Consider the following 27,058-nt stretch of genomic DNA (forward strand, 5'->3'; position numbering starts at 1 on the left):
GAGAAATGCAAATCAAAAGCACGATGAAATACCATCTCACACCAGTTAGAATGGTGATCATTAAAAAGTCAGGAAACAACAGATGCTGGAGAGGATGTGGAGAAACAGGAACACTTTTATACTGTTGGTGGGAGTGTAAATTAGTTCAACCAGTGTGGCGATTCCTCAAGGATCTAGAACCAGAAATCCATTTGACCCAGCAATCCCAATACTGGGTATATACCGAAAGGATTAGAAATCATTCTACTATAAAAACACATACGGCCGGGCACGGTGGCTCAAGCCTGTAATCCCAGCACTTTGGGAGGCCAAGACGGGCGGATCACAAGGTCAGGAGATCGAGACCATCTTGGCTAACACGGAGAAACCCCGTCTCTACTAAAAAAAAAATACAAAAAAACTAGCTGGGCGAGGTGGCGGGCGCCTGTAGTCCCAGCTACTCGGGAGGCTGAGGCAGGAGAATGGCGTGAACCCAGGAGGCGGAGCTTGCAGTGAGCCGAGATCCAGCCGCTGCACTCCAGCCTGGGCGACAGAGCGAGACTCCGTCTCAAAAAATAAAAATAAAAATAAAAAAGACACATACACATGTATGTTTATTGCAGCACTATTCACAATAGCAAAGACTTGGAACCAACCCAAATGTCCATCAATGATAGACTGGATAAAGAAAATATGGCACATATACACCATGGAATACCATGCAGACTTTAAAGGGTAAGTCACATCCTTTGCAGGGACATTCTCAGCAAGCTAACACAGGAACAGAAAACCAAACACCACATGTTCAGTCGTAAGTGGGAGTTAAACAATGAGAACACCTGGACACGGGGAGGGAACATCACACACCGGGGCCTGTTGTGGGGTAGAGACAAGGGGAGGGATAGCATTAGAAGAAATACCTAATGTAGATGACGGGGATGGGTGCAGCAAACCACCATGGCACATATATACCTATGTAACAAACCTGCATGTTCTGCACATGTATCCCAGACCTTAAAGTATAACAATAATAAAAAAAGAAAAAAACCAAGTGTTCATGAGGGTGTGGAGAAATTGGAACCTTGTGGATTGCTGGTAAGAATGTAAAACTGCAGCTGCTATGGAAAATAGTTTGGCAGTTCCCCAAAAAGTTAAACATAAAATTACCATATAATCCAGCAAACATTCCTAGATATTATACATACCAGACGAACTAAAAGCAGAGACCCAAATGGATACTTTTATGCCAGTGTCCATAGCAGCATTATTCACATAGGCCAAAAGGTGGAAACAATCCAAATGGCCATCAACAGATCAATGGATAAACAAAATGTAGTATATCCATACATAGAATATCATGCAGCCATATAAATGAATGAAATTCTGATACATCCTACATAATAGGAACCTTGAAAACATTAAGTTGAAGTGAAAGAAGCCAGATCCAAAAGGAAACACTGTATATGATTTCACTTAGGAGGTACCTAGAATAGGCAATTTCAGAGACAGAAAGTAGAACAGAAGTTCCTCAGGGACTAGGGGAGAACAAATGGTGATTGTTTCATAGGTACAGGGCTTTTGTTTGAGATAAATAAAAAGCTCTGGAAATGGAGGCACAACACTTCATGTCCTTAATGGCACTGGAATCGTATACTGAACAATTATTAAAAACTATAAAATTATGTTAGGTATATTTTACCATAAAAGACACTGTAAAAAATCAACAAAAGGAATAAATGCAAACCCTAACTTAGATAAGCCGACTCCACAACTCATCTGAGGAGCCACTACGGTGTGATGCGGTGCTGACATGCTTGAGATGACAGGTTCTGAGGCTGCACAGCCTAGGTCAATCCTGGCTCTACCCTTTCAGAGCTGTGTAGCCTTCACACAGTTGCAAGATGCTTCATCTCTGTGGTTAGGGTCCCCACATTCACATGGAGACAACAGTGTCTTTCTCACAGGATTGTGCAAAGATTAATTAGTTAATTCACTTAAAGTCTTAAGGGCCTTATGATAAGTGAAATCATATAAAGCACCCAGAAATCAATAAGGATGAACTATTATTGTTACTATCTACATGTATCAGTCACACATCCAAAGTTCAATACAAAATGCCTTTAATCTGTGTCTATTTTGTGTTCAAATTCAGAAAACACCTAATAATAATCACCAAATTTTCAGATGTACAGGTTAGAAAAACTTTATCATTATATTTCTATTTGCTAACTCTATATGCTTTCCTAGTCTCCAGATTTCAGAAGGTAGCAAGAAACATTTATACATTAATTATCCTTCACTGTTCTTTCAATTTATGATAATCATGTGAACTTGTTTGAAGTTGCAACGACTAAGAAATTTAAATGTACGGAAGATTAACAGTGGTATGTTTGCTCTAACTAAAATTAACAGTAGACACTCATTCTTGTTATACACGTCTAATTAAAATTTAAAAACTTCATTTAAAAACACATTATATACTTACCAACTGAAGATAGAAATCTCCAGGACTATTTATATGACAAACCGTTACTGAAACATCTGTCATTTCTTTAGGCAAAATAGGTGGATGATAGTGTAAAGTAGTATTTTTTTCAAAATGACTTCTTAGTGATTGTGACTTAAACCTAATTAAAAGCATAATGAAAAGCGTAAGCAGGGTCTCACCTTGTCACCCAGCCTGGAGTGCAGTGGTGTGATCATGGCTCACTGCAGCCTCTACCCTTCTAGGCTCAAGCAATCCTCCCACCTCAGCCTCCCAAGTAGCTGGAACCACAGGGGCATGCCACCACACCTGGCTAATTTTTGTAGGGACAGGGTCTCCCTACATTGCCCAGGTTGACCCTGAACTCCTGGGCTCAGGCGATCTTACTGTCTTGGCCTCCCGAAGTGCTGGGATACAGGTGTAAGCCACCATACCTGGCCAAGCCATTTTCTTAATCTCTCTTCTCTCAGTGACTTGATCTAAAGGAAGGAGTTGCACATGTACTGACTTATTTACCAAAAGCATTCATCTTCTAATTTCTTTCTTCTAATATTTCTCGGTATTGTCTTCAATTATCAAACCAGGTTAAAAAGGTATCAAGTCTCAAAACTTTAGAGCTGGGCTTTCACATCACACTTAGATTCAAAGCTGCTTCTGTTCTTTGTGTTACATTGATATCTGTGGTCTGTGGTAGCAATTGGTGATGTCAGCTGAAGGGTCTCTGTGGCCCCCTCCAGCTCCAAGACGACTTTTATTTTTCTAGAATGGAACCTGCTTGGGTTCCATTCCCAATCATCCAGGGTAAAAATTAGAATCTTTGACTACCTCTATGGTTACTTAAGTCATCAGAAATGATGGACAGGCAGGGCACTGTGTCTCACGCCTGTAATCCCAGCACTTTGGAAGGCCAAGGTGGGCAGGAGTTCAAGACCAGCCTGGACATCACGGTGAAACCCTGTCTCTACTAAAAACACAAAAATTAGCCAGGAGTGGTGATGTGTGCCCGTAATTCCAGTTACTTGGAAGGCTGAGGCATGAGAATCACCTGAACCTGGGAGGCAGAGGTTTCAGTGAGCTGAGGCTGTGCTACTACACTCCAGCCTGGGTGACTCTGTCTCAAACAAACAAAAAGAAATGATGGACAAATAAACTTTAAACATCTGTTCTAGATTCATACATTAAATATAGGGTAGTGATCATGAACTCATTACAAAGGCTGGAAAATTTAGGAAAATTTAGGAAAAGTTAAGCTATAATTCTTGAAACCCTCATACAGCTGCTTATAAAGTTATCAAGAGTTCAAAAGATGTTAGTTATTTACACATACTTTATATTTTGAGCTACCTTAATTTCTCTAATTTTTCTAATTTTCTTTTTTCTTTACAGACAGGGTCTTACTCTGTCACCCAACCTGGAGTACAGTGACAAGAGCACAGCTCAAACTCCTGGGCTCAACAAACCTCCCACCTCACTCCTGACCGGAGAAGCTGGACTACAGGTGCAGGCCCCCAGGCCTGGTTAATTTCTTTCTGTATGTCTTTGTAGAGATGAGGTCTAGCTATGTTGCCCAGGCTGGTCTCAAACTCATGACCCCAAGGAATCCTCCCTCCTCGGCCTCCCACAGAGCTAGAATTACAGTTAGGAGCCGCCCTGTCCAGCCTATTTTCTTAAATCCAATGATCTGAATCCAGTTTTCACAGACAACAACTGTACTTAGAAAAGTTTAAAAGCAGTATTTTTAACTTCAGGTATGTTAAGGTTTACTTTAGAGACATGGTTTTTAAAGGCAAAGTCTGCTACTTATTTATAGCTATAATCTCAAAGAAGATTTAAGTTTTAATAAGTTACTTACTTTGCTAGTTCCATAAAAACTAGTGCATCTCTAAGAGACACAGGCATATCACTGCTTATTTTATTTGGTGGTGGTTTTTGCAGATCTACAATAAGCACACCATCTTCTTCTCTAAAAACTTTCATTGAAACAGCCTTGTTATTAACCATTTTCAAAAATTCCACTTTAGCTTCCTCTTCCCAGCCTTCATTCTGGGCAAAAAAGTAAAATTCCATAGTAATTAGTAATTATAAGTGTCTCTAATGTTGCAATGTTCTGGATTTAGGTTTGTACCAACCACAGACGCAACTGTGAGCAAAATGAACCAACCACAGACATTAAGAAACAGCCAGGGAAGGCCGGGTGTGGTGGCTCACGCCTGTAATCCCGGTACTTTGCAAGGCCGAGGTGGGCAGGAGTTCAAGACCAGCCTGGCCAAGATGGTGAAACCCTGTCTCTACAAAAAATACAAAAATTAGCCGGGCATGGTGGCGGGTGCCTTTAATCCCAGCTATTCGGGAGGCTGAGGCAGGGGATTGCTTGAACCCGAGAGGCAGAGGTTGCAGTGAGCCCAGATCGTGCCACTGCACTCCAGTCTGGGTGACAGAACAAGACCCCATGTCAAAAAAAGAAAAAAAGAAAAGAAAGAAAAAAAGAAACAGCCAGGGCCACAAACTTAGGGGCAGTCTTTATGAATGTACAATGTGCATATACCTTCACTTTATAAATATATTCTCGAGGTTTTACTTTAGAATTTAGTTTTACTTTTGGATAGGAATATGAAGGTTATAAACAAAGATCTCAAAATGAAAGAAATAAGTATTCTGTTTTCCACTTAGATGAAAATTCAAAAGGTAATTTTGAAAATATAGGTATGGCTAAAAAATATTTAAAAATTTACAATCATCATCAGTTAATCCAGTTTCCATTACTAGCAATACATAAGATTTATGCTACTTAAGTGATTTAAAAAAAAAAAATCCACTCACTGGGCAAAAAAATTTTCTTTTGAGACAGGGTCTTACTGTCACCCAGATCGGTACGCAGTGGCATAATCTCAGCTCATGCAATCTCTGCCTCCCAAGCTCAAGCGATCCTTCCACATCAGCCTCCATGGTGTATCACCATGCGTGGCTAATTTTTGTATTTTTGGTAGACAGGGTCTCGCCATGTTGCCCAGGCTGGTCTCAAACTCCTGAACCCAAGCAATCCTCCCACTTCAGCCTCCTAAAGTGCTGGAATTACAGCCTTGGGCCACCATACCCAGCCAAAAAAGTTTTTATCTTGATCTTTGAACATTTAAGTACCATATCGAAAGTAAATTCATGATCAAAACCAGAAATTCCTTAAAAACAAAAAAGAGAATAGCTTTCTGAACTTTTTATGATTATAAATGTAAAATCCACTCAGTGTAAAAAATGCAAGAAGTTAAAAAAGAGAAAATTAAAAACAAAACACCATTTTAAAGAAAACACCAGTGCTATTACTTCTGTGTTTCCTTTTTTTATTAACTTATTTGTTATTTCAAATATGTGTTGAATGCCTTCTATGTGGCAAGTGATCTGCTAAATGCTGGGAATACAACGATGAGCAAAGACAGACTCCTGCTCTCACAGACCTTGTAAGAATAGAACTGCTTAACATGTATTGTTACAATTTCTGTCTCTTAAGAGTTTACAGTCTTGCTGGAGAATAGATTTTCATAAATAATACAAAACGCAGAATGCAATATGGCCATTAAATAGAGTAATAAAGGGCAATGGAAATAAGAAAATACTGTAGAGAAACACACACCACACCACAAACTTATTTCTCTGGACAGTTGACTCCAAAATTACTGGTTTGCTTGGATTCTTAACCAATCATTATGTTAATATATGCTTATTCAACTCAATTTCCCATTAAAAATATTTTCAATTGTGGAAACTGAAGTTCATTTCCTTTTCTATTAGAAATAATAGTTTAATATGCACTATGTATTTACCAAGATTAGTGGTTCCCTGAGGCTATACTTAGCAATCTAATTGGCAACACATAGCTACAACTGTAATAGCCTCTGAAGGAAAAAATAAAGTCTCACTTACTGAATTCTGTGGAACAATGTCTTTCAATGAGCATGGTTGTGCTAACGGCTGGATGTCTTTTAGCAGCCCTTCAATATATGGTTCAGATTTCCTTAGAATCAGACATAAATCATTTAGTGCAATATGTTGTTTAGCAGAGTGTTCCGGTCTCACATGGGTATCAACAACTCTAGGAGAAATTCAAGTAATATTTATTAAAAGTAAAGTTTCAAACTTAAATGTGTTTTCCCCCACAGAAGGTATGCATTTCTAAGTATAATTTTTCTTAAGTTACACTTTTTAGAAAGTTATATTCCAAATTCACACTTTCTTACTATATAGAGTTCAGCTTCTATAAGCAGAGATACTGTTTTCCTCCACAGAATGAAATCTCAGCTACATTTGTACTTTCATATATTCATTCAATCTGAGCTTACAGGAGATAATGACACTTCCCCCCATATAAATCTATTTATTTATAAAGCTATAACCACTAAGCGATCATGCTATGGTTAATACTGGTCCTTACTACAGAAACATAGCAGTTTGTATTATTTTCCTAGAAGACAGAGAAAACCATTTAAAATACTGACACTGAGTTAGACAGCATGACACTTTAAAAACATTAATGAAATTACAGAAGTCTGATTAAAAATTTAACTCAATCATCTGTAGCTAACTGTAACATTTTATTTGAAAGAATTAGTTTGTGTATTACTCCCCGCTTAGAAGTGACATAAGAAGAGTACTTAAGTTTGGAATTCCTTTTCTAAGCTCTCCATCTAGTAATACTGGTAAATGATAAAATTTTACGTATCAAGACAACTGTGGAGCAAAATAATAAAACGTGTCTTGGAAGTTAAGAATGACAAATTACTCTCTCTACCTCTAATTTCCTTTATCCTTTGACTCCACCTTCCTCCAAAATGTTTCTAAGCAGGCCAAGAATACATATTATAAAATATCATACCCTGTGACAATCAGGACTTCAGAATTTCCAAAATCTACCATGAATATTTGTATTAGTGCAACTTCATGGACAAATAATCTGGTTGGGCTACAAGGTTTTCTGGTATTTTTACCCTCTATTGGAATTAATTCTGTGATAGTTCCTCGACACCACATTCCATTTTTAATACTGTTGACAAATATTCTTGCACCTAAATGAGGGAAACAAATCATTATCAACATTTATCAAGAAAGACATTTAGTAAGTTTACAGACACGTTAGTTCTACCACGAAAGTCTTAATTCATTTATTTACTGATGATATACCACTGTGTTCAAGTGCTATGAAGATATAATACAGCATATTATGATAGTTTCTGTTATACAGAAACAAGCTAAATAGGGAGATAAACATCCAAATACTAAGTTAGCAGTCACTTAATGAGGACCTGCTTCATCAGCAATAAGAACAAAGATGAATGAGACTGTCTTGCCATCAAGAAGCTCAAGAAAGGAATAGAGACAAGCAAATTACCACAATTACACTGTACTTACAAGCAATACCATCTGTCATTGTGCATGTACACATGTACACTTACTGACAAACACATACTGAAGTTCGTAATGAGAGAAGAAACAATTGTCTTCTCTTTGTAAAGGAGAGTGAGAGTAAAACAATGAAAGGCAGCTTGTGAAATGTCAAAATTAATTGGCACCCAGTGGTGTTCAGAGAAGAGGGAAGATGAATTAAGGACTCAGCAGTAGAGGAAGACCTTTGCAGGGACCAGTTGGATTACAAATTAATAACCAGGAAAAAAGAAGATCAAACAAACAAAAAAAGGCCCACAGGTGAATGCTTACTATGAGCTCAGAAATGTTCTGTTTTGTCTGAATTCACTTACTCCCCACAACAGCCCTACGAAGGTAGTGTTTCCATCATATAAGTGAGGAAACTGAGGAAGAAAAACTAATCTAGCCCAACTCACATGGCTACTTAGAAGAAGTAGCAGGAGAACTCAGGTAGTCTTAGAGCCCATTTAAACGACATATTTTGGAAATAATCTGGTAAACTCTGATCACTGATTATATACAGAGAGATGCTGTGTAATCTCCTCTGTATACACTAATAACAACAGGAATAGTTGAAAAGCACATTATAGGCAGCCTTTTAAGTCCTACCAAAACGTTTGGTCGTCAGTTTGTCAGTGACCCTTCTCTTATTTTGCTACACTACTGTACCAACATTCTTAGTTTTAAAATATAGTAAATCCCCACTTAATGTCATTGATACATTCTTAGAAACTGTGACTTTAAGCAAAATGGCATAACAAAACCAATCTTACCACACAGGCTTATTAATATAAACAAGAGTTAAGTTTCCACATGTATTTCTGGTCACAAAAATATCATCCAACTTAGAAAGACCCCAAACACTTCTAATATTAAATACTGAAACAAGTGTGAGCTACACGTACATTTAAGAAAGATGAACAAGAAAGATATTTATTCAATTTTTGGTGAATCAGTGAGTGATGGCAGTCATAGTGGTAGTGGGTTAACTCAAAGAATTACAGCTTGCAAAGTGAGAATTGTGAGGAGTACCTCCTGGCGTCACAGTTCAAAAACAATCATAAATAAGGTGGATTCACAGAGCGCTTTTGTACTGCATGATTTATTGTCATGCATTTGTATAGTTATCAAATACTTTATGAATTTTATGATAATATATATGTATTTATTCATTCTCCAACTCGCTTATTCTAGAGTCGAGGGTGGCTAAAGCCTATTCAGGCAGTTCAGGGCACAAGGTAGGAACCCATTCTGGTCAGAACACCATTCCGTCGCAGGGTAAACACACACACACTCTCTCTCTCTCCCTCCTCCCCTCCACCCCCCCCACCCGCCACTCAGACTGGAACAATGTAGACACATCAATTAACCTAATGTGTGCATCTTTAGGATGTGCAAGGAAACCACAGTACCTGAAAAAACCCACACAGACACAGGCAGAATGTGCAAACTCAACACAGACATTTGCCCAAACCAGGAACTGATTTTTTCTCATCAAAATTATAATGAGATGTTATTTGAAGACCTGCTGTATATATTTATAAAACTATTCTTTCTTTCAATGGATAAAAGTCTGCTGAAGCCATTTATTGTTCTTCATAATGAAGTACAGAGGCAGGAAAAGGGAACAAGAGGATACTCTCCTTTCCTAAATCAACAATTCACGTTTCTTTCCTTATCACTAATTTCTCAAAATATGAGTGTTTTAATCAGCTATATTTACCTTGCCAACATAATTATCATTAACAACTTAAAGCACAGCCTTTTGGCTTTCTTAGAACATTTTCTGAAAATAAGCTGAGTTATTTTTGGCATGTATTACGTTTTAGACATATTATCTGCAACCACAAAAATTAAATTCAGTACTACACTTTCCTCCACTTAGATACTAACAACCTAATATTCCTAGCTCACATGGCATAAAATAAATGTTATTTTTTAAGTTTTAGAATTACTATTCATTTTTGTCAAAGTATCTGATGATCCTACTCTTCCGATATCCTGAAAGGCTATACAGATGAGCTGAGAGTGAATCACACTTTTAAACAACTTATCAATCAAGACTAGACAGATAAAACACTTTCAGTATTAGTTACACATAGGTATTGACTGCTATTAACATAATGAGAAAAATACTCTATTAATACAAACGAATCATAGCTTCATCATATTTTAAGGTACAATCAAATTCAGTCAACAACGTTATGAGAAAAATACTCGTAACAAAAGCCTGAAGCATGGCAAATTCACATGTCCTCACAATTAAAAGACTGACTGAATTTGCTATTAGTCTCTGTAGGGCACTGGGAATGGGTGCCACGGGTCTCCTGAATCTCAGGTGCTCAATGCTAGCCCCAACACTCACAACGGCGAGCAAGAGACTGGAGTTACACAAAAAGAATCATCTTAGAGGCACAGTTCTTCATGGAGACAAGGGGACAGGCTACATAACCTGTTACAGGTTTTGTAGTTTTAAAAGCAATTCGCCCTAATATGTAATGGAGTTTCTGTACATATTTCACTCTAAAAATATGCCAACATTCCATCTTAATCCTTAGCTAATTTGCCTAAATAATTTATGTTAAATACTCCTAAAACTTTTATGCTTACTAACAAATGAACTTAAGAGTAAAAATCTATATTATAACAAGTCTTATGTGGGTTGGCCAAGTTATTATAATATTTAAATAAATTTGATATTTTAACTTGGACTAATATTTCATTACCTAGTTCCAAAATGTCTGAAGGATCAAGGTGTGAACTCCTATTGCAAAATTCATTCACCTTCTTCTCCAGTACTTTTGCGTCTTTGATTTGTGAATACTTCCGAATGTAGAAATGGCAAGGATCTATTACATGGCTTACAAAAACTAGCTCTGCGGAACCTGGATAAAAATGTTTAAACCACGTTAATAAATCATGAGTTAGAAAATAATTCACAAAAGCTGAACAACTGCTAATAGCCTCTAAAAGAGTGTCTTATGGCATTGTGAACTCTGGGAATACTGCACGTAGGCCCCAGGAAGTAGTCCAAGCACTAAATGATTGATAAAACAAATGGATCACTTTCAACAATGAATTCTTTAGTAACCTGAACTATAAATACTTCATATTACTTGCAAAATATGCTAAATAAGTGGAATCATAGTCCATGTAATAGTTAAGATTCTAAAGTCTGCGTATATGCTGTAACTCTACTGTATTACAAAAGTTCAGTTTATTTATGAACATATTTGGAACTCAGAACCCCTACTGATAATGATTAGGTTTCTAGGATAGCCTATAAAAGCCACTTCCATCTATACCCTACCTATAGAACCAATACAGCTCATAGCCACTCTGACTCCCAAGTCTTATAAATCAGGTTAGTCTTATAAATCAGATGTGAAAAAATGTTTAGGCAAAGCCGAAGCACTAAGCAGCATTTAGGGGAACGTGCGGGCTTTTCGGTGGGGCAAGTAGAGGTAAAGACAGTCAGAAAATTTTCTTAAGCCAAGTGTCTTCACTAATATGAAAAGATCTCCAAAGTATAATGTTAAGGAAGGAATGCAAAAAACAAAACAGTGGTATGCTGCGTTTTGTGTATAAAAAAGAACCCCCGCTGTCCACATACAGAGAGAGAGGGAGAGAGAAGGTTGGAAAAATAATTTGTGTGTGTTTATTTGTAAATGCATAAGGAAAATCTGGAAGAGATGGAGACACTGAATAGAATGGGAGTAGGATGGGGGGAAGTTTCACATAATATTTTAATATATATTTAATTTTTGAATGAGGTAAATGTTTACATGGTAAAACTGTTTAAAAAACAAAGACTAGGAGGAGTAGAAATGAATATAGCCAAGTATAGACAGATGACAGAAACTGAACAAATGCATCATTTTAACTATCCAATAGAAAATATAAAGAATAATGCCCATATTTAGGGTGAGGTAAAAAGACAAATACATACAACTGGGGTGATATCTGAGAGAAGCATAAATTTTGGAAATATTCCTAGCTGGGCACGATGGCTCACGCTTATAACCCTAGCACTTTGGAAGGCCAAGGAGGGAGGATCGTTTGAGGACAGGAGTTTGAGACCAGCCTAGCCGACATGGTGAAACTCCATCTCTACTAAAAATACAAAAATTAGCTGAGCGTGGTGGTGCATGCCTATAATCCCAGCTACTCCGGAGGCTGAGGCACGAGAATCATTTGAGCCTGAGGAGGTTGCAGTGAGCCAAGATCATGCCACTGCATTCCAGCCTGGGAAACAGAATAAGACTCTGTCTCAAAAAATATTTTTTTGTTGGGGGGAATATTTCTGCCAGAGTCAAAACATTCATTTATTCATTCATTCATTCGAGATGAGGTCTCAATCTGTTACCCAGGGTGGAGTGCAGTGGTGTGACCTCAGCTCATTGCAACCTCCGCCTCCCAGGCTCAAGTGATCCTCCTACCTCAGCCTCCTGAATAGCTGAGACCACAGCTGCGCACCACCACACCCACTTATGTTTTTGTATTTCTTTGTAGAGACAGGGTTCACCATGTTGTCCAGGCTGGTTTCGAACTCCTAAGCTCAAATGATCCACCCGCCTCGGCCTCCCAAAGTGCTGCGATTACAGGTGTGAGCCATGGTGTCTGGCCCCAGAATTAAAACTTTTAACATTAGAAAGTAATATGTTTTAGTTATCAGTGAAATTCACTTTACTTACTACCTCACACGAGGTAAGAGTTACTACACATACAGTAAACTCCACTACATCAAGCTCAGACAGTTGTTACAGTACCTGCTTTTGATCCAAAAGGAAGCGGCTTTTTTGGATATCTAGGTGTCTCCCCAAGATCATCGGTGCTGCATGCTTCATCAAAATAAGAAATAAAGACAACTTGTACTAACTATGTTAATGTTAACAATGACATGCTAGTTTTTAAAAACCTGTACTGAAACTGGCAAAATACTGGAATGGCAACACCCATTGTATCAGTGAATAAAGTTATTACAGGTATCTTAAGTAATTGAGACAACAATGATAATACAGTGGAAAGAAGTGTGTTTTTAAAAATGTAATTCTGGAGAGTCAACCAATAAAATACACAACAGGTAGGGGAAAATAAAAGCTGATCTTGAAAAATGGTCTTAAAGGAGACTATCAGTATAAAACTACATAGTAGAGTATCTCACTCCATGTTAATGGAAAGAATACTGACATGGGAAATGTAATTAAATACAACTGTGATATATTTAAATGTTATAAAATAGACAACATTACAATCATGATAGTTTATATTAAATCTCATAACAAAGATTGAAGATGTTCTTAATTCAAAGAAAGTAATAAGACTATGTCCACAAATCACATCTCTCTCATTTATTTATATCTTTTATACAAGGCTTGTATGTGAGAACACTAAAAAATCTCAAAATACCCTAATTAAACCAGATATTAATTTATACCTCAGAGGTTAGCTATATTACTGCATCAAAAATAAAAATTATCCAGCTCTGGAAAATGTGAGGGGAGGGGCATGGAATGAACAGGTTTTAACTCATAATGAGGAATAAGATTATAACAGGCCGGGCGCGGTGGCTCAAGCCTGTAATCCCAGCACTTTGGGAGGCCGAGACGGGCGGATCACGAGGTCAGGAGATCGAGACCATCCTGGTTAACACGGTGAAACCCCGTCTCTACTAAAAAATACAAAAAACTAGCCGGGCGAGGCAGCGGGCACCTGTAGTCCCAGCTACTCGGGAGGCTGAGGCAGGAGAATGGCGTGAACCCGGGAGGCGGAGCTTGCAGTGAGCCGAGATCCAGTCACTGTACTCCAGCCTGGGCAACAGAGTGAGACTCCATTTCAAAAAAAAAAAAAAAAGAGAAAAAAAAGATTATAACAGCAATTATGTTTCGTTAAATGCATGGTCGAAAAAGGTACCAACTGTGTCTAATTACAGATACAAGATGTTTCCCTCCTGCTTTTGCATTTTTACTTACTTTCCATGTTATCTTCAATAATTTCTTCAATTATCACATCAGGGCTAGATCCCATCTGAGGTAACACAGCAATGGTTTTAGAGGATGCTGTTGCAACAACGTCTTTCTGTGGCTGGAAGATTTTTGCTTCTAAATGTACATCATTTGTCTCAGGTTGCAAAGGAGGTGGTGGTGCTTCATTGGTTATGACAGACATGTCAACCTTTTTCTTTTCTAGTGGTGGGTATGTATCATAACAAGAAAGTCCCTTTTTGTTATTATATTTCTTTTGAATATTCTGTCTAATTTCATTTTCTTGGGGATAACATCTGTTTAAAAATGCAGAGACATAAGCTTATGAATACAGAGGTATATGGTACAACCATAAGTCACTAGAAACTTCCACCATGGCCATTAATCTGAATCTTTTGGGCATGATTATTCAATAGCCACTAACCCACTGCCAGTTATTTATCCATTCTACTCCATATTTTTCTATTTTCTCCACATACCCAGATGGTTTTTAGGCTATCAAATCTACAAGTATAGAAATTTTACAATGAGATAAGATTGGGTTTCATGAAGTTTATATTTTAGCTATTCCATGATGGATTTAGCTTATTCACAGATCACTGTTTAACAAGGCACTGTGGAAATAACAACCAACAAAGCCAGTTGGGCTTAGCAATGATACATGTTTATCTGCCTCTTCCAACAGAGGACATACATTTAACTAAGTAAAATTGATATATGTTGAAGTCCAAATACCTGAGAGTCATATATATGTACACAACCTTGCAATCTAAATATCTCTTTTCATAACTTTTATTAGACCTGAGACATTCAACATTATTAATCAGCTCCAGTGTCATAAACCTCTGCTTTGACTTGTACGACACCACTTCTGTTCCCCTTCAACTTCTGTCTGCTCTGTCTCAAGTTCTTTTACAGATTACCCTTTCCCTGCTTTAAATTTTAGTATCTTTCCAGGGTACTGTCCTTGACCTGTTTGAATACCTGCTCTTACTGTGCAAACCCATAGTTTAACTATCATTTGTAATCAGTACATGCAGGTTACAGTAATACTTTCCCTAAAAACTAAGAAAGAATTTAAAAGGCAGCTCTCAGAGTTAAATGTAAAGCAGAAGATCAGTACAGATTCTTAAAGAGGCAGAGTAGTTTTTAGTGTCTTAGAAATGCTTGATTGTAACCATATTCAAGTTGTAAAAATGTCAAGAAGAACATATTGATTGCAAAGGTTGTTGATTATCCATGTAAGCATAAAGTCAAGTTATAAAAGTAAATCTGGGGCAGGGCTCTCCCAAGCATGGAGAAATATGACTGAGCCGAAGGACTGGTATTCCACTTCCTCTGGCAAAGTCTTCCCTCTGATGGAGAGGAATCTCATCAGCTATCTCAGCCTAATTCTATTAAGCTATTTGATTAATTTTATTCCCTTTAATCAAAAATGATTACAAAAAAAGTAACTTCTGACAAGTTAGCTCCTCAGTTCTAGTCCCTGTTTACAATTGTATTTACCCATTAAGTTAACGAACTGGCATTTTGACTACACATCAGTTCTGTGACCTCGGCTTGTATGAATTTACCTGGCTTAGAGTATACATCATCCTATGTGCTTCTGAAATGGTAATACTGTGAGCCAGACTAATTTGTTCCCTAAGGTAACAAATGTGACGCTTCTCTCGGGAGACCATTTCCATTGGAAACAATCCACCTACAATGAACCAACTTACTTCTTTATGGGGGGTTTCTACATCTATATTCTGATTACCCCTAAACCCAGACAGAATCAAGTCCAAGTTCTCCTAAGTTTCAGCATTCATATACAATTAAGCTGTACATATTTCTCCCCAGAAAGCTGGTAAACAGTAAGTACTCAACATACTATCTTCCCCCTCCCAACTTACTTTTCTTCCTGTATTCCTAATCTTGATGAATAATACCACAATCCACCGACTTAGTCACCAAAGCGAGCCCTGTAAACAAACCATTGATGATGCTTCCCTTTTCCTCATGCCTCACATTCAAACATTACTAAGTTTTATTAATTTTCCCTATTTTGCATTTGTCATATCTATTCTCAGTCCCTATCCAGTACTATTAGCTAAGTTTTAGTTCTCATGATTTGCTGAGTCTACCGATATGATGGCCTAAGTGATCCTTCAGCCTTCACTAACATCCTCTTACCCCAAATAATCCCCCAAATGGCCACCAGAATTATCCTTAAAAAATGTAATCTAATTATTTTTACTTTCATGCTTAAAACCTTTTAGTGGCTTTCTACTGCCTAGAACTCTACTGTACAACAGAACTTTTAGTGATAATGGAAAGAGGCCGCATTGTCTAATATAGCAGTGCTTTGGTCCAAATGTTTCAAAATTCATGTTGAAACTTAATTCCCATTGTGGTGATATTAAGAGGTGGGGCCTTTGGGGAAATTAATAATCAAGTAATGAGGGCTGTGCCCTCAGGAATGGATTTGTGCTTTACAACAAGTCTGGACAGAACTAGCTTAGGCCCTTCTTCGCTCTTCTGCTCTTCCACCGTGGGAGGACAGTTATTTGTCCCTTTTCCCTCTTCCATGCTTTCTGCCACGTGCGGGCACAGCATTCTGATCTCTCTTAAAGCAGAGATCAGAGCCCTCACCAAAACCAAAGCTGCCAGCACTCTGATCTTGGGCTTCTCAGCCGCCAGGACTGCAAGCAAATAAACACCTGTTCTTTATAAATTACAGAATAATAAACAACATCTGTTCTTTTTAAACTTTGTTATAGTAGCACAAATAGAATAAGACAGGTAGTCACCAACGATATGTGGCTACTGAGCACTTGAAATGTGGGCTAATGGAACTGAGGAACTGGATTTTAATTCTATTTCGTTTTAATTAATTTATGTTTAAATTTAAATAGCCACCACATTGGACAGCATGGATCATAAGGTTCAAACATCATTAGACAGCATACAAAGTCTTTAGGACTTAGAATCTATGTATCCTTGGGGGCATAGAGAATGGAATTATATACACCATTCCCTGAACCTAGCATGCTATTTCACTGCCCATATATTCACTGCCCATAAGATGCCTACTTCCTTTTTCTCCTCCTTTCTACTTGCTACTTAATTTTAATAGATATGGGAAAAGAAAATACCTTTCCAAGTCCTGTTACCCCAGGAAGAACTGATCATTCCTTTGCTTTGCACCTCAAGTAAATTCTGCATATACTACCCTAGCAATTATGCATTTTATTGTTTACATGTCCTTCTTCCTCTACTTATTGTAATTTCTTTGACATTTATCTCAGTATCTAGGGTGTTAGTTAGTGCCTAGCAGTGTTCAGTGCTTGCTGACTAAATCAATCTCAAAGATAACTTTGACATGTATATTGCTGAATACTGATACCTTCTTGGCCTTTTAAAAAATATTATACATAGAATTTAACTATAGGAACTATTTTGTCCTTTATTTTTCAGCTTTTGAATTACACTAAACATCAATTTTTGTCTCTTAGATAATGTAGGTACTATCAGACATTAATGGCATGTTACCATGCTTATACTTACTTTGCTGAGTCCCCAAATTCAATCTTTCCCATATTGTTGAACATACAGATGATCTCACTACAATTCACACTCAACCTATAATAAAACATTAACATATACATAAATGTCCTAATACAAATTTACTAAGTTCTCTAAACAAAAATCAGTTGCTGACATTAATGAATTGAAAAGGAAACATTTAAACAACTTTCTAAATTAGCACAGACTATACTTAATTTGGTTGCTAACTTGGTAAACATTTGTGACCCAAAATTTCAATTTATTATTACTTGCTATTTTAATACATTTAAGTTCTAGCACATCTTTATACTTGTTATTGTCTCCTGAATCATGACTTACTCACCTGGGAGGGTTCCTTAGTTTTGGAGAACTAACTTGTGCTAATTCACTATCTGATGTTAACTTCAAAGTCCGGATAATCTAGAATTTAAAAAAAAAAAAATCATTCATGTGTGAATCTTGTCACAAATATTGCTGAACAGTAAGATTTTACAAGTAAAATTGTATCTTTTAGGTATTTCATTAATTATGCATTCAGGCCCAATTTGGGACACTCAAAGGGATACAAATAAGTGTTTATGCATTTTGGAGATATGTATAAAAGGTAACAATAGACACTAAGAAATAAGTCAGAGTTACATGATCAGAGAAAACTGATCAGATTCATTTTGCAACTGCATTGCTATCTTCAAGTGTTTTCTCCTTTTTTGCCCTATTTTCTTAACTAGATTAACTAGGATAAAGACCAAATGTAATCACTTTTTTCTAGTATCACACGTGTAATTCACAGGAAACGACTACTATTGTTTTGGAACTAAAGCCTGGGACACCTAGCCAAGTAGGGTCATGGCAAATCCTTTCATTTAACGTTAGAGACTTTGGAGGCGGGTAAACTAATGGCGTCTCTTCTATACATCTGGTTATCCATGGGGAGTGAGATTCTGAAGAGTCAAAGGTGACTACAGCCAAGATCTGTGCCCTTATGGAGTGAGGCAGAACTCAGCAAATACCTGTGATTACTCTTGTCCTGTCAAACTATCAGAAACATTTTTTGGTTTTTTGCCCAATTTTGCCCCTTAGGCACATGATTAGATGATAGGAGATGGCTGAAGCTGTCTCTTGACTTGCACATTTTGGGATGGAATGGGAAGAGAAAAAGTTGACTAGGATTCTGAATTAAATTTTAAAGTTAAGAGTTGACAGCCATACCTAAATTGTTAATGTGAACAAAACAGAGTCCCATTCAGTTTGCTACCCTTATTTGTCCTCATTTTTTTATTCAGGTGTCCTCGAAACCTAAACTTTAACCTCAATGTCACCTTACTTGCTCTCAGATCAAGTGTTACAAAGACTTAACTGCACTATTTCCCTAACTAGTCAAAAATAACAAAAGGCCATACAAATTTTACAATGTTTGTCTTAGATTTCAAACATTATCTTATTATAACTTAGATTATCCTAACCTATATTGTCATCAATTTAGAATTCTAAACAATAAAATAGGTTAGGATAATCTGAAAAACAAATTCTTGTCTTAAATATATTCCAAAGCATGTAAAATAAGCTACCACAGACATAACTCACATTGTAAACTATTAAATTACCTGCTTCAGGTCACAGTACGTTCTCAGAGAAGGTGATAATTGTAATGCTCTTGCTATGTTCATAGCTGCATTCAAATTATTTTTTTTCTCTTCAATGTAGCTTTTAGCCTTTATTAAATTTGATAGATAATCATCAGTAGTTCTTGCAAATTCTTCACACAGGTTCTTTTTCCTTCATTTAAGATTCCAGAGTTATTTTGCAGTATTTCATAAATACTTACAGAAAAGCAGATCTATAGTATCTTGAAGAGTAAGTTCAGTAGTTGATGAATTTTACATAATATGGTTAAATGAGGCACACAGTAACTGAACTGTATCTGAAAGGGTACTTCTACTTGTTGATAAAATTAACATATAACATGGTAAGTGAGGTATTAAATTGAACTGAAATGTATTACAGCTAAAATGTATTACAGCTAATTAGAGAAAAGCAAATTTTGTAGAAGGCAGGAGATCATAAGTAGAGACATACAATAGACCATCTAAGGCCAGGAGGAGAATCTGAGCTCAGACTCTTTGGGACATTAAGACATATAAAAGCAGTTGTACATACAGGGGAATTGAAAAAGCCACGCCACACTGAGGCCCAGGCAAGATGCATGCTCAGAAAACATCTGAGAAGATCTTAAGCCTGACCTCAGGCTGATCTCAAGGCTCAGGGCACACACAACCACTCAGTGAAGGACTGTTACATTAAGAGCCAGCTGCAAAGACTGGGGAAGGTGGCTATTTTCTCAAATGCCCAGTTTCAACAAAAATACCACAAGGCACACAAAGGAACAGAAAAACATGCTCATTCAAAGGAAGAAAACAGAATAGTAAAAACAGTTCTCAAAGCAGCGCAGGCACTGGACTCAATAGACAGGCTTAAAACAACTGTCTTCAATATGCCTAAAGAGCTAAAGGAAAACATAGATAAAGAACTACAGGGCCGGGCGTGGTGGCTCAAGCCTGTAATCCCAGCACTTTGGGAGGCCAAGACGGGCGGATCACGAGGTCAGGAGATCGAGACTATCCTGGCTAACACGGTGAAACCCCATCTCTACTAAAAAAAAATACAAAAAACTAGCCGGGCGAGGTAGCAGGCGCCTGTAGTCCCAGCTACTCGGGAGGCTGAGGCAGGAGAATGGCGTAAACCCAGGAGGCGGAGCTTGCAGTGAGCTGAGATTGCGCCACTGCACTCCAGCCTGGGGGACAGAGCAAGACTCTGTCTCACAAAAAAACAAAACAAAACAAAACAAAACTACAGAATAATCAGAAAAATGATCTAGGGGACAAAATGATAATATCAACATAGAGAAATTATATAAAATAGCCAAACAGAAATTCTACAGATTGTATTGAAAACCCTGCAGTAATTGTAACTTTAAAAATCCACCAAAGGTTCTACTGCAGATTTGGACAGGCAGAAGGAAAGCATGAGCCAACCTGAATATAGGACAATTAAGATAATGAAGCCTGAAAAAAATAAAAACAACAATGAAGAGAAGTGAACAAAGTCTAAGGTACTTGTGGGTCACTATCAAGCAGACTAATGTATATATTATAGGAATCACAGTAAAAGAGAGAGACAGAAATTATTTGAAGAAATAATGGCAAAAAACCTTCCAAAATTTGATGAGACATGAATCTATAAATCTATAAGCTCAAGGAACACCAACTGCTGAAGGACAAAGAGAATCCTGCAAGCAGCAAGAACAATGCAATTTGTCCAGTACAAGGGATCCTCAATAAGATTATCAGCCAACTTGTCAGCAGAAACCTTGGAGGTCCAAAGGCAATGTATATTAAAAGCACCAAAAGAAAAAAAGCTGTCAAAGTATTCTTCAAAAGTGAAGGAGAAATTAAAACATCCCCAGATAAACGAAAGCTGAAGGAGTTCATTACCAGTAGACTTTCCCTATAAGAAATACTAATGAAAGTCCTTCATGTTAATGTGAAAGAAGGCTACACAGTAACTCAAAGCCCATACAATGATAAAAACATCTCTGGTAAAGGTAAATACATGGGCAAACATAAAAACCAATATTAGTGTAATTTTTATTTATAATTCTACTTTTTATTTTCTACAGAATTTAAAGGACAAATATGTAAAATATCAATCTATCTTAATGGGTATACAATATAGAGGAATGTAATTTGTGACATCGAAAAAATAAAGGGGAGCAGATACGTAAAGCAGTAGAGGTTTTACATGCAACTAAAGTTAAGCTGTCTACTCAAAACAGATTGTTATAACTTCAGGATGTCATATGTAATCCTGATGGGTAACCACAGAAACTATTTACAGAATATGCACAAAAAGAATTGAGAAGGGAATCAAAATTTGTGACTACAAAAGAAAAAATTAAGTAAACACAAAGAAAGGCAGCAATGAAGGAAATAAGCAACAACAAATAAAGCCATAAAACATACAGAAAACAAACCAAATGGCAAAAATCCTTCCTTATCAGTATTTTAAGTATAAATAAATTAAACTCCAATCCAAAGGCACAATCTGAAGAATGGATAAAAAATATGACCCAACTATATGCAGCCACAAAAATTTCACTTTAGGTCTAAAGACAGAGAGAGGTTGAAAATGAAAGGATGGAAAAAGATAATACATGTCGGTAATTTAAAAAGCTGGGGTGGCTCTACTAATTTTAGGCAAAATAGACTTTAATGTAACAATTTTAAGCATATAGGTACCAACACTAGAACCCCAAAACATATAAAGCAAATACCTGCAGAATTAAAGGGAAAAACAGACATGTCTACAATAATCATTAGAGACTCCAATATCCCCCTTTCAATAATGGATAAAACAACCAGTGCAGAATCAATAAAGCAATAAATTACTTGGGCAACACTATAGACTGATGGGACCCAACAGACATATTTAGAACACTATACCCAACAACATGAGGATAAACATTTTCCTCCAGTGTGCATGTAACATTTTGAGACAGAACATATGTTAGACCATGCTGACTAATGTTTAATGTTCATTAACATTTATTAGTAAGTCTTAATAAACTTAAAGACTGAAATCCTTCAAGGTATCTTTTCTGACTACAACGGAATGACCTAGAAATACCAGAAAAAACAAACCCAGAAGATTAATGAACATGTAAAAATTAAACAATATACTCCTAAATCCCAACAGGTCAAAGAATAAATCACAAGGGAAATTAGGAAATTATCTGCGACAAATGCAGCAAGAACACAAAATTTATGGGATGCGATGAAAGCAATGCTGAGGGAAATTTATAGCTGTAAATACTCACATTTAAAAAGGAGCTTGCAAATGAACAACCTAACTATATACCATAAGTAACTAGAAAAAGACCAAACTAAACTCAAAGCAGAAGGAAGGAAATAAAGATGAGAGAGGAGATAAATACACAACAGAGAAAAACGAAAGCCAAAGTTTGTCTTCAAGATTAGAATTAACGGCCGGGCGTGGTGGCTCACGGCTGTAATCCCAGTACTTTGGGAGGCCGAGGTGGGCGGATCACAAGGTCAGGAGATCGAGACCATGGTGAAACCCCGTCTCTACTAAAAATAGAAAAAATTAGCCGGGCGCAGGGGCGGGCGCCTGTAATCCCAGCTACTCGGGAGGCTGAGGCAGGAGAATGGCGTGAACCCGGGAGGCGGAGCTTGCAGTCAGCCGAGATTGCGCCACTGCACTCCAGCCTGGGAGACAGAGCGAGACTCCGTCTCAAAAAAAAAAAAAAAAAAAAAAAAAAAAAAAAAAAAAAAAAAAAAAAGATTAGAATTAACAAACGTATAGTCACACTAAGAAAAGAGAATCAGGGGAGGGGGGAGGGGGGAGGGATAGCATTAGGAGATATACCTAATGTAAATGATGAGTTAATGGGTGCACACACCAATATGGCACATGTATACATATGTAACAAACCTGCATGTTGTGCACATGAACCCTAGAACTTAAAGTATAATAATAATAAAAAAAGAAAAAGAAAAGAGAATCAGGTCATGTGTGATGGCTCACACCTGTAATCCCAGCACTTTGGAAAGCCGAGGCAGACGGATGACAAGGTCAGGAGATCGAGACCATCCTGGCTAACACAGTGAAACCCCGTCTCTACTAAAAATACCAAAAAAAAAAAAAAAAAAAAAATAGCTGGGCATGGTGGCAGGTGCCTGTAGTCCCAGTTACTCAGGAGGCTAAGGCAGGAGAATCACCTGAACCCGGGAGACAGAGGTTCCAGTGAGCCGAGATCGTGCCACTGCACTCCAGCCTGGGTGACAGAGCGAGACTCCACCTCAAAAAAAAAAGAAAAGAAAAGAAAAAACAAATTACTATAATCAGAAATAAATTGGGTACATTACTATCAATTTTACAGAAATAAAGAAGATTAAAAGACTATTATGAACAACTGTACATAAACTATATAACCTAGGTGAAATGGACAAATTCCCAGAAACACATAACCTATCACAACTGACTCATAAAAGTATTAAAAAATCTGTACAGACTTAAGACTAACGAGATAGAATCAGTAATCAAAAAACCTCCCAACAAAATTTAGCCTTGGACCAGATAGCTTTACTGGTAAATTGTACCAAACATGTAATAATCAACACCAACCCTCCTCAAACTCTTCCAAAATACTTGAAGAGGCACGAATGTGAGGCCAAAACTACCAATGCCAAAATCACACAAAGACACCAAAGAAAACTGTAGACCAGTATCATTTATAACTATTGATAGAAAGTCCTCAGATGAACTAACAAACCAAATTCAACAGTATAGTAAGAGAATTATACACCATGACCGAGGGGGATTCCTGGAAAGCAAGAATAGTTCAACATACAAACATCAACATGTGATTGATGTAACACACCACATTAACAGAAAAAAAGCAAAAAACGCAAGTGGTTGTCTCAATTGATGCAGAAAAAGGACCTGACATAATTCAACACATTTTCATGATAAAACCACTTAAACTAGAAGACAACTACCTCACCATAATAAAGACCCTATATGGAAAAACCCATAGAGAACATGATACTCAATGGTGAAGACTGAAAGCTTTTCTTGTAACATTAGGAACAAGACATACCTGCTTTTGCTACTTCTGTGCAACACAGTAATCAAAGTTCTAGCCAAAGCAATTAGACAAGAAAAAGAAATAAGGCATTCAAATTGGAAAGGAAGAAGTAAAATCATCTTTTGGTAGGAAATAAAATATTTTATTTGCAGATGACATGATCTTACATGTAGAAAACCCTAAAGATGCCATAAAATAATAGTAAAGCTAATAAATGCATTCAACAAAAAAGGATACAAAAATCAACATATAAAAATAAGGTGTGTTTCTACACAGTAATAATGAATAATCCCAAAATAAAATTAAGGACACAATCCCTTTTACAACAGCATCAAAAGAAATAAAATAAGAATAAACAAAGGAAGCGAAAGACTTGTATATGAAATTACTGAAAGAAATTAAAGACATGAATAAACGAGAAGACATCCTATGGGCATAGATTGGAAAACTTATTATTGTTAATATTTCAATACTACACAAAGTGATCTACAACTCAATGCAATCCCTAACAAAATCTCAATGACATTTTTTTGTGAAAATTGAAAGTCCATCCTGAAAGTCACATGAAATCTTAAGAGACCCTGAGAGACAATCTTGAAAAGAAACAAAGTTGTAGGACTCACACATTCTGATTTTAAAACTTACTACAAAACAACAGTAATCAAAACAGCATGGTACTAGCATCAGGAAAGACATACAGAACAACAGAATAAAACAAAAATCCCAGAAATAATCCTTCACATACACGGTGAGCTCATTTTGGACAAGGGTGCCAAGAACATTCAGTGGGGGAAAGGACAATCTTTTCAACAAATAGTGCCTGGAAAACAGGATATCCAATTCAAAAGGATGAAGCTGGATCCTTACCTTATACCATAAACAAAAATTAACTAAAAAGATGGATCAAAGACCTAAATGTAAGAACTATAAAACTCTTAAAAGAAAACAGGCCGGGCACGGTGGCTCATGCCTATAATCCCAGCACTTTGGGAGCCCAAGGCAGGCGGATCACAAGGTCAGGAGATCGAGACCATCCTGGCTAACACAGTGAAACCCCATCTCTACTAAAAATACAAAAAATTAGCCGGGTGTGGTGGCGGGCACCTGTAGTCCCAGCTACGAAGGAGGCTGAGGCAGGAGAATGGCGTAAACCCGAGAGGCGGAGCTTGCAGTGAGTCGAGATCACACCACCGCACTGCAGCCTGGGCAGCACAGCAAGACTCCGTCTCAAAAAAAATAAATAAATAAAATAAATAAATAAATAAATAAATAAAAAAGAAAACATAGGGAAAAGGCATCGTGATGTTAGATTTGGCAATCATATCTTGAATTATGACACCAAAAGCACAAGCAACAAAATAAACAATAAACTGGACTTCATAAAATTAAAAATTTTTGTGGATCAAAGGACATTATCAAGAGAGTGAAAAGACAACCTACAAATGGGAGAAAATAATTTTAAGTCATATAGACAAAAATTTAATATCCAAAATATACAAAGAATTGCTACAACCCAATAGCAACAAAGTAAATGATTCAATTCAGAAATGAACAAAAAACTTGACTACTTCATCAAAGACACATAAATGGCTGATAAGCACATAAATGACGCACATTATCAGTCATTAGGAAAATACAGACCACACCATAATGATATTCCATTTCACACTCATTAGAATGGCTACCATAAAAAAAAGAAAAACAAAAAATAAGTGTTGGTAAGGGTGTACAGAAATGAGAACTGTAGTATATTGCTGGTGGGAAAGTAAAATGGTATATACAACCATTGTGGAAATCAGTTTGGCAGTTCCTTAAAAAGTTAAACACAGGCCAGGCACAGTGGTTGACGCCTATAATCCCAGTGCTTTGGAAGGCCGAGGTGGGAAGATGGCTTGAGCCCAAGAGTTTGAGACCAGTCCTGGCAACATAGCAAGACCTCACATCACTACAAAACAAAAATTAGACGGGTGTGGTGGTATACGCCTATAGTCCCAGGTACTCTGGAGTCTAAGGTGGGAGGATCTCTTGAGCCTGGGAGTCTGAGGTTGCGCCACCGTACTCCAGCCTGGGTGACAGAGTTAGAGTTTGTATTTAAAAAAAAAAAAAAAAAAAAAGGGCCGGGTGTAGTGGCTCATGCCTGTAATCCCAGCATTTTGGGAGGCCAAGGCAGGTGCATCACAAGGTCAGGAAATCGAGACTATCCTGGCTAACATGGTGAAATCTCATCTGTACTGAAAATACAAAAAATTAGTCAGCGTGGTGGCACACGCCTGTAGTCCCAGCTACTCGGGAGGCTGAAGCAGGAGAATCCCTTGAACCTGGGAGGCGGAAGTTGCAGTGAGCCGAGATCATGTCACTGCACTCCAGTCTGGGTGACAGAGTGCGACTCCGTCTCAAAAAAAAAAAAAAAAAAAAGTTAAACAGAATTATCACATACCACTAAACTGACTAAACTGTATGCTTAAGAACACTTAAAAGGAAAAAAATATAATTACCTTTCCAAGAAAAAAAAATGGTTAAAAGGTAATTTGCGTAATGTGTATTTGACTACTGTAACAAAATAAACTCACGCACATGACCTATTACTTGAATGTTATAACTAAAGACCAAATGTGAGATTGCACCAACATGGAGAATAGAGTATCAACAAATTCATTCATAGATTGAGCCTATGTTCTAGGCATCCTTAGGAATTTTTTTTTTTTTTTTTTTTTGAGACAGAGTTTTGTTCTTGTCACCCAGGCTGGAGCGCAGTGGTGCAATCACGGCTCACTGCAACCTCCTCCTCCCGAGTTCAAGCAATTCTACTGCCTCAGCCTCCCGAGTAGCTAGGATTACAGGTGCCCGCCACCACACCCGGCTAATTTTTTGTATTTTTAGTAGAGACAGGGTTTTGCCATGCTGGGCAGGGGCTGGTCTTGAACTCCTGACCTCAGGTGAACTGCTAGCCTCAACCTCCCAAAAGTGCTGGGATTACAGGTGTAA

The 27,058-nt window shown here is 37.3% G+C and overlaps 1 protein-coding gene across 9 annotated transcripts in view; it reads right to left on the reverse strand.

Annotated features, from left to right (window-relative positions):
* LOC105490240 (ring finger protein 17) overlaps positions 1 to 27,058 on the reverse strand; it is a 114,326-nt gene that overhangs the window by 66,216 nt on the left and 21,052 nt on the right. For all 9 annotated transcript variants that reach the window (XM_011755664.2, XM_011755665.2, XM_011755663.2 and 6 more), the window contains 10 exons: positions 19,014 to 19,185; positions 17,753 to 17,829; positions 17,410 to 17,484; positions 13,849 to 14,156; positions 12,646 to 12,717; positions 10,603 to 10,761; positions 7,329 to 7,518; positions 6,380 to 6,548; positions 4,317 to 4,507; positions 2,465 to 2,606 (listed from right to left, as the gene is read on the reverse strand). In XM_011755664.2, the coding sequence (XP_011753966.2) occupies positions 2,465 to 2,606; positions 4,317 to 4,507; positions 6,380 to 6,548; positions 7,329 to 7,518; positions 10,603 to 10,761; positions 12,646 to 12,717; positions 13,849 to 14,156; positions 17,410 to 17,484; positions 17,753 to 17,829; positions 19,014 to 19,185 (1,555 nt within the window). The remainder of the gene's footprint in view (positions 1 to 2,464; positions 2,607 to 4,316; positions 4,508 to 6,379; positions 6,549 to 7,328; positions 7,519 to 10,602; positions 10,762 to 12,645; positions 12,718 to 13,848; positions 14,157 to 17,409; positions 17,485 to 17,752; positions 17,830 to 19,013; positions 19,186 to 27,058) is intronic.

This window comes from Macaca nemestrina, chromosome 16 (assembly GCF_043159975.1).
Source record: "Macaca nemestrina isolate mMacNem1 chromosome 16, mMacNem.hap1, whole genome shotgun sequence".
Taxonomy (NCBI): Eukaryota; Metazoa; Chordata; class Mammalia; order Primates; family Cercopithecidae; genus Macaca; species Macaca nemestrina.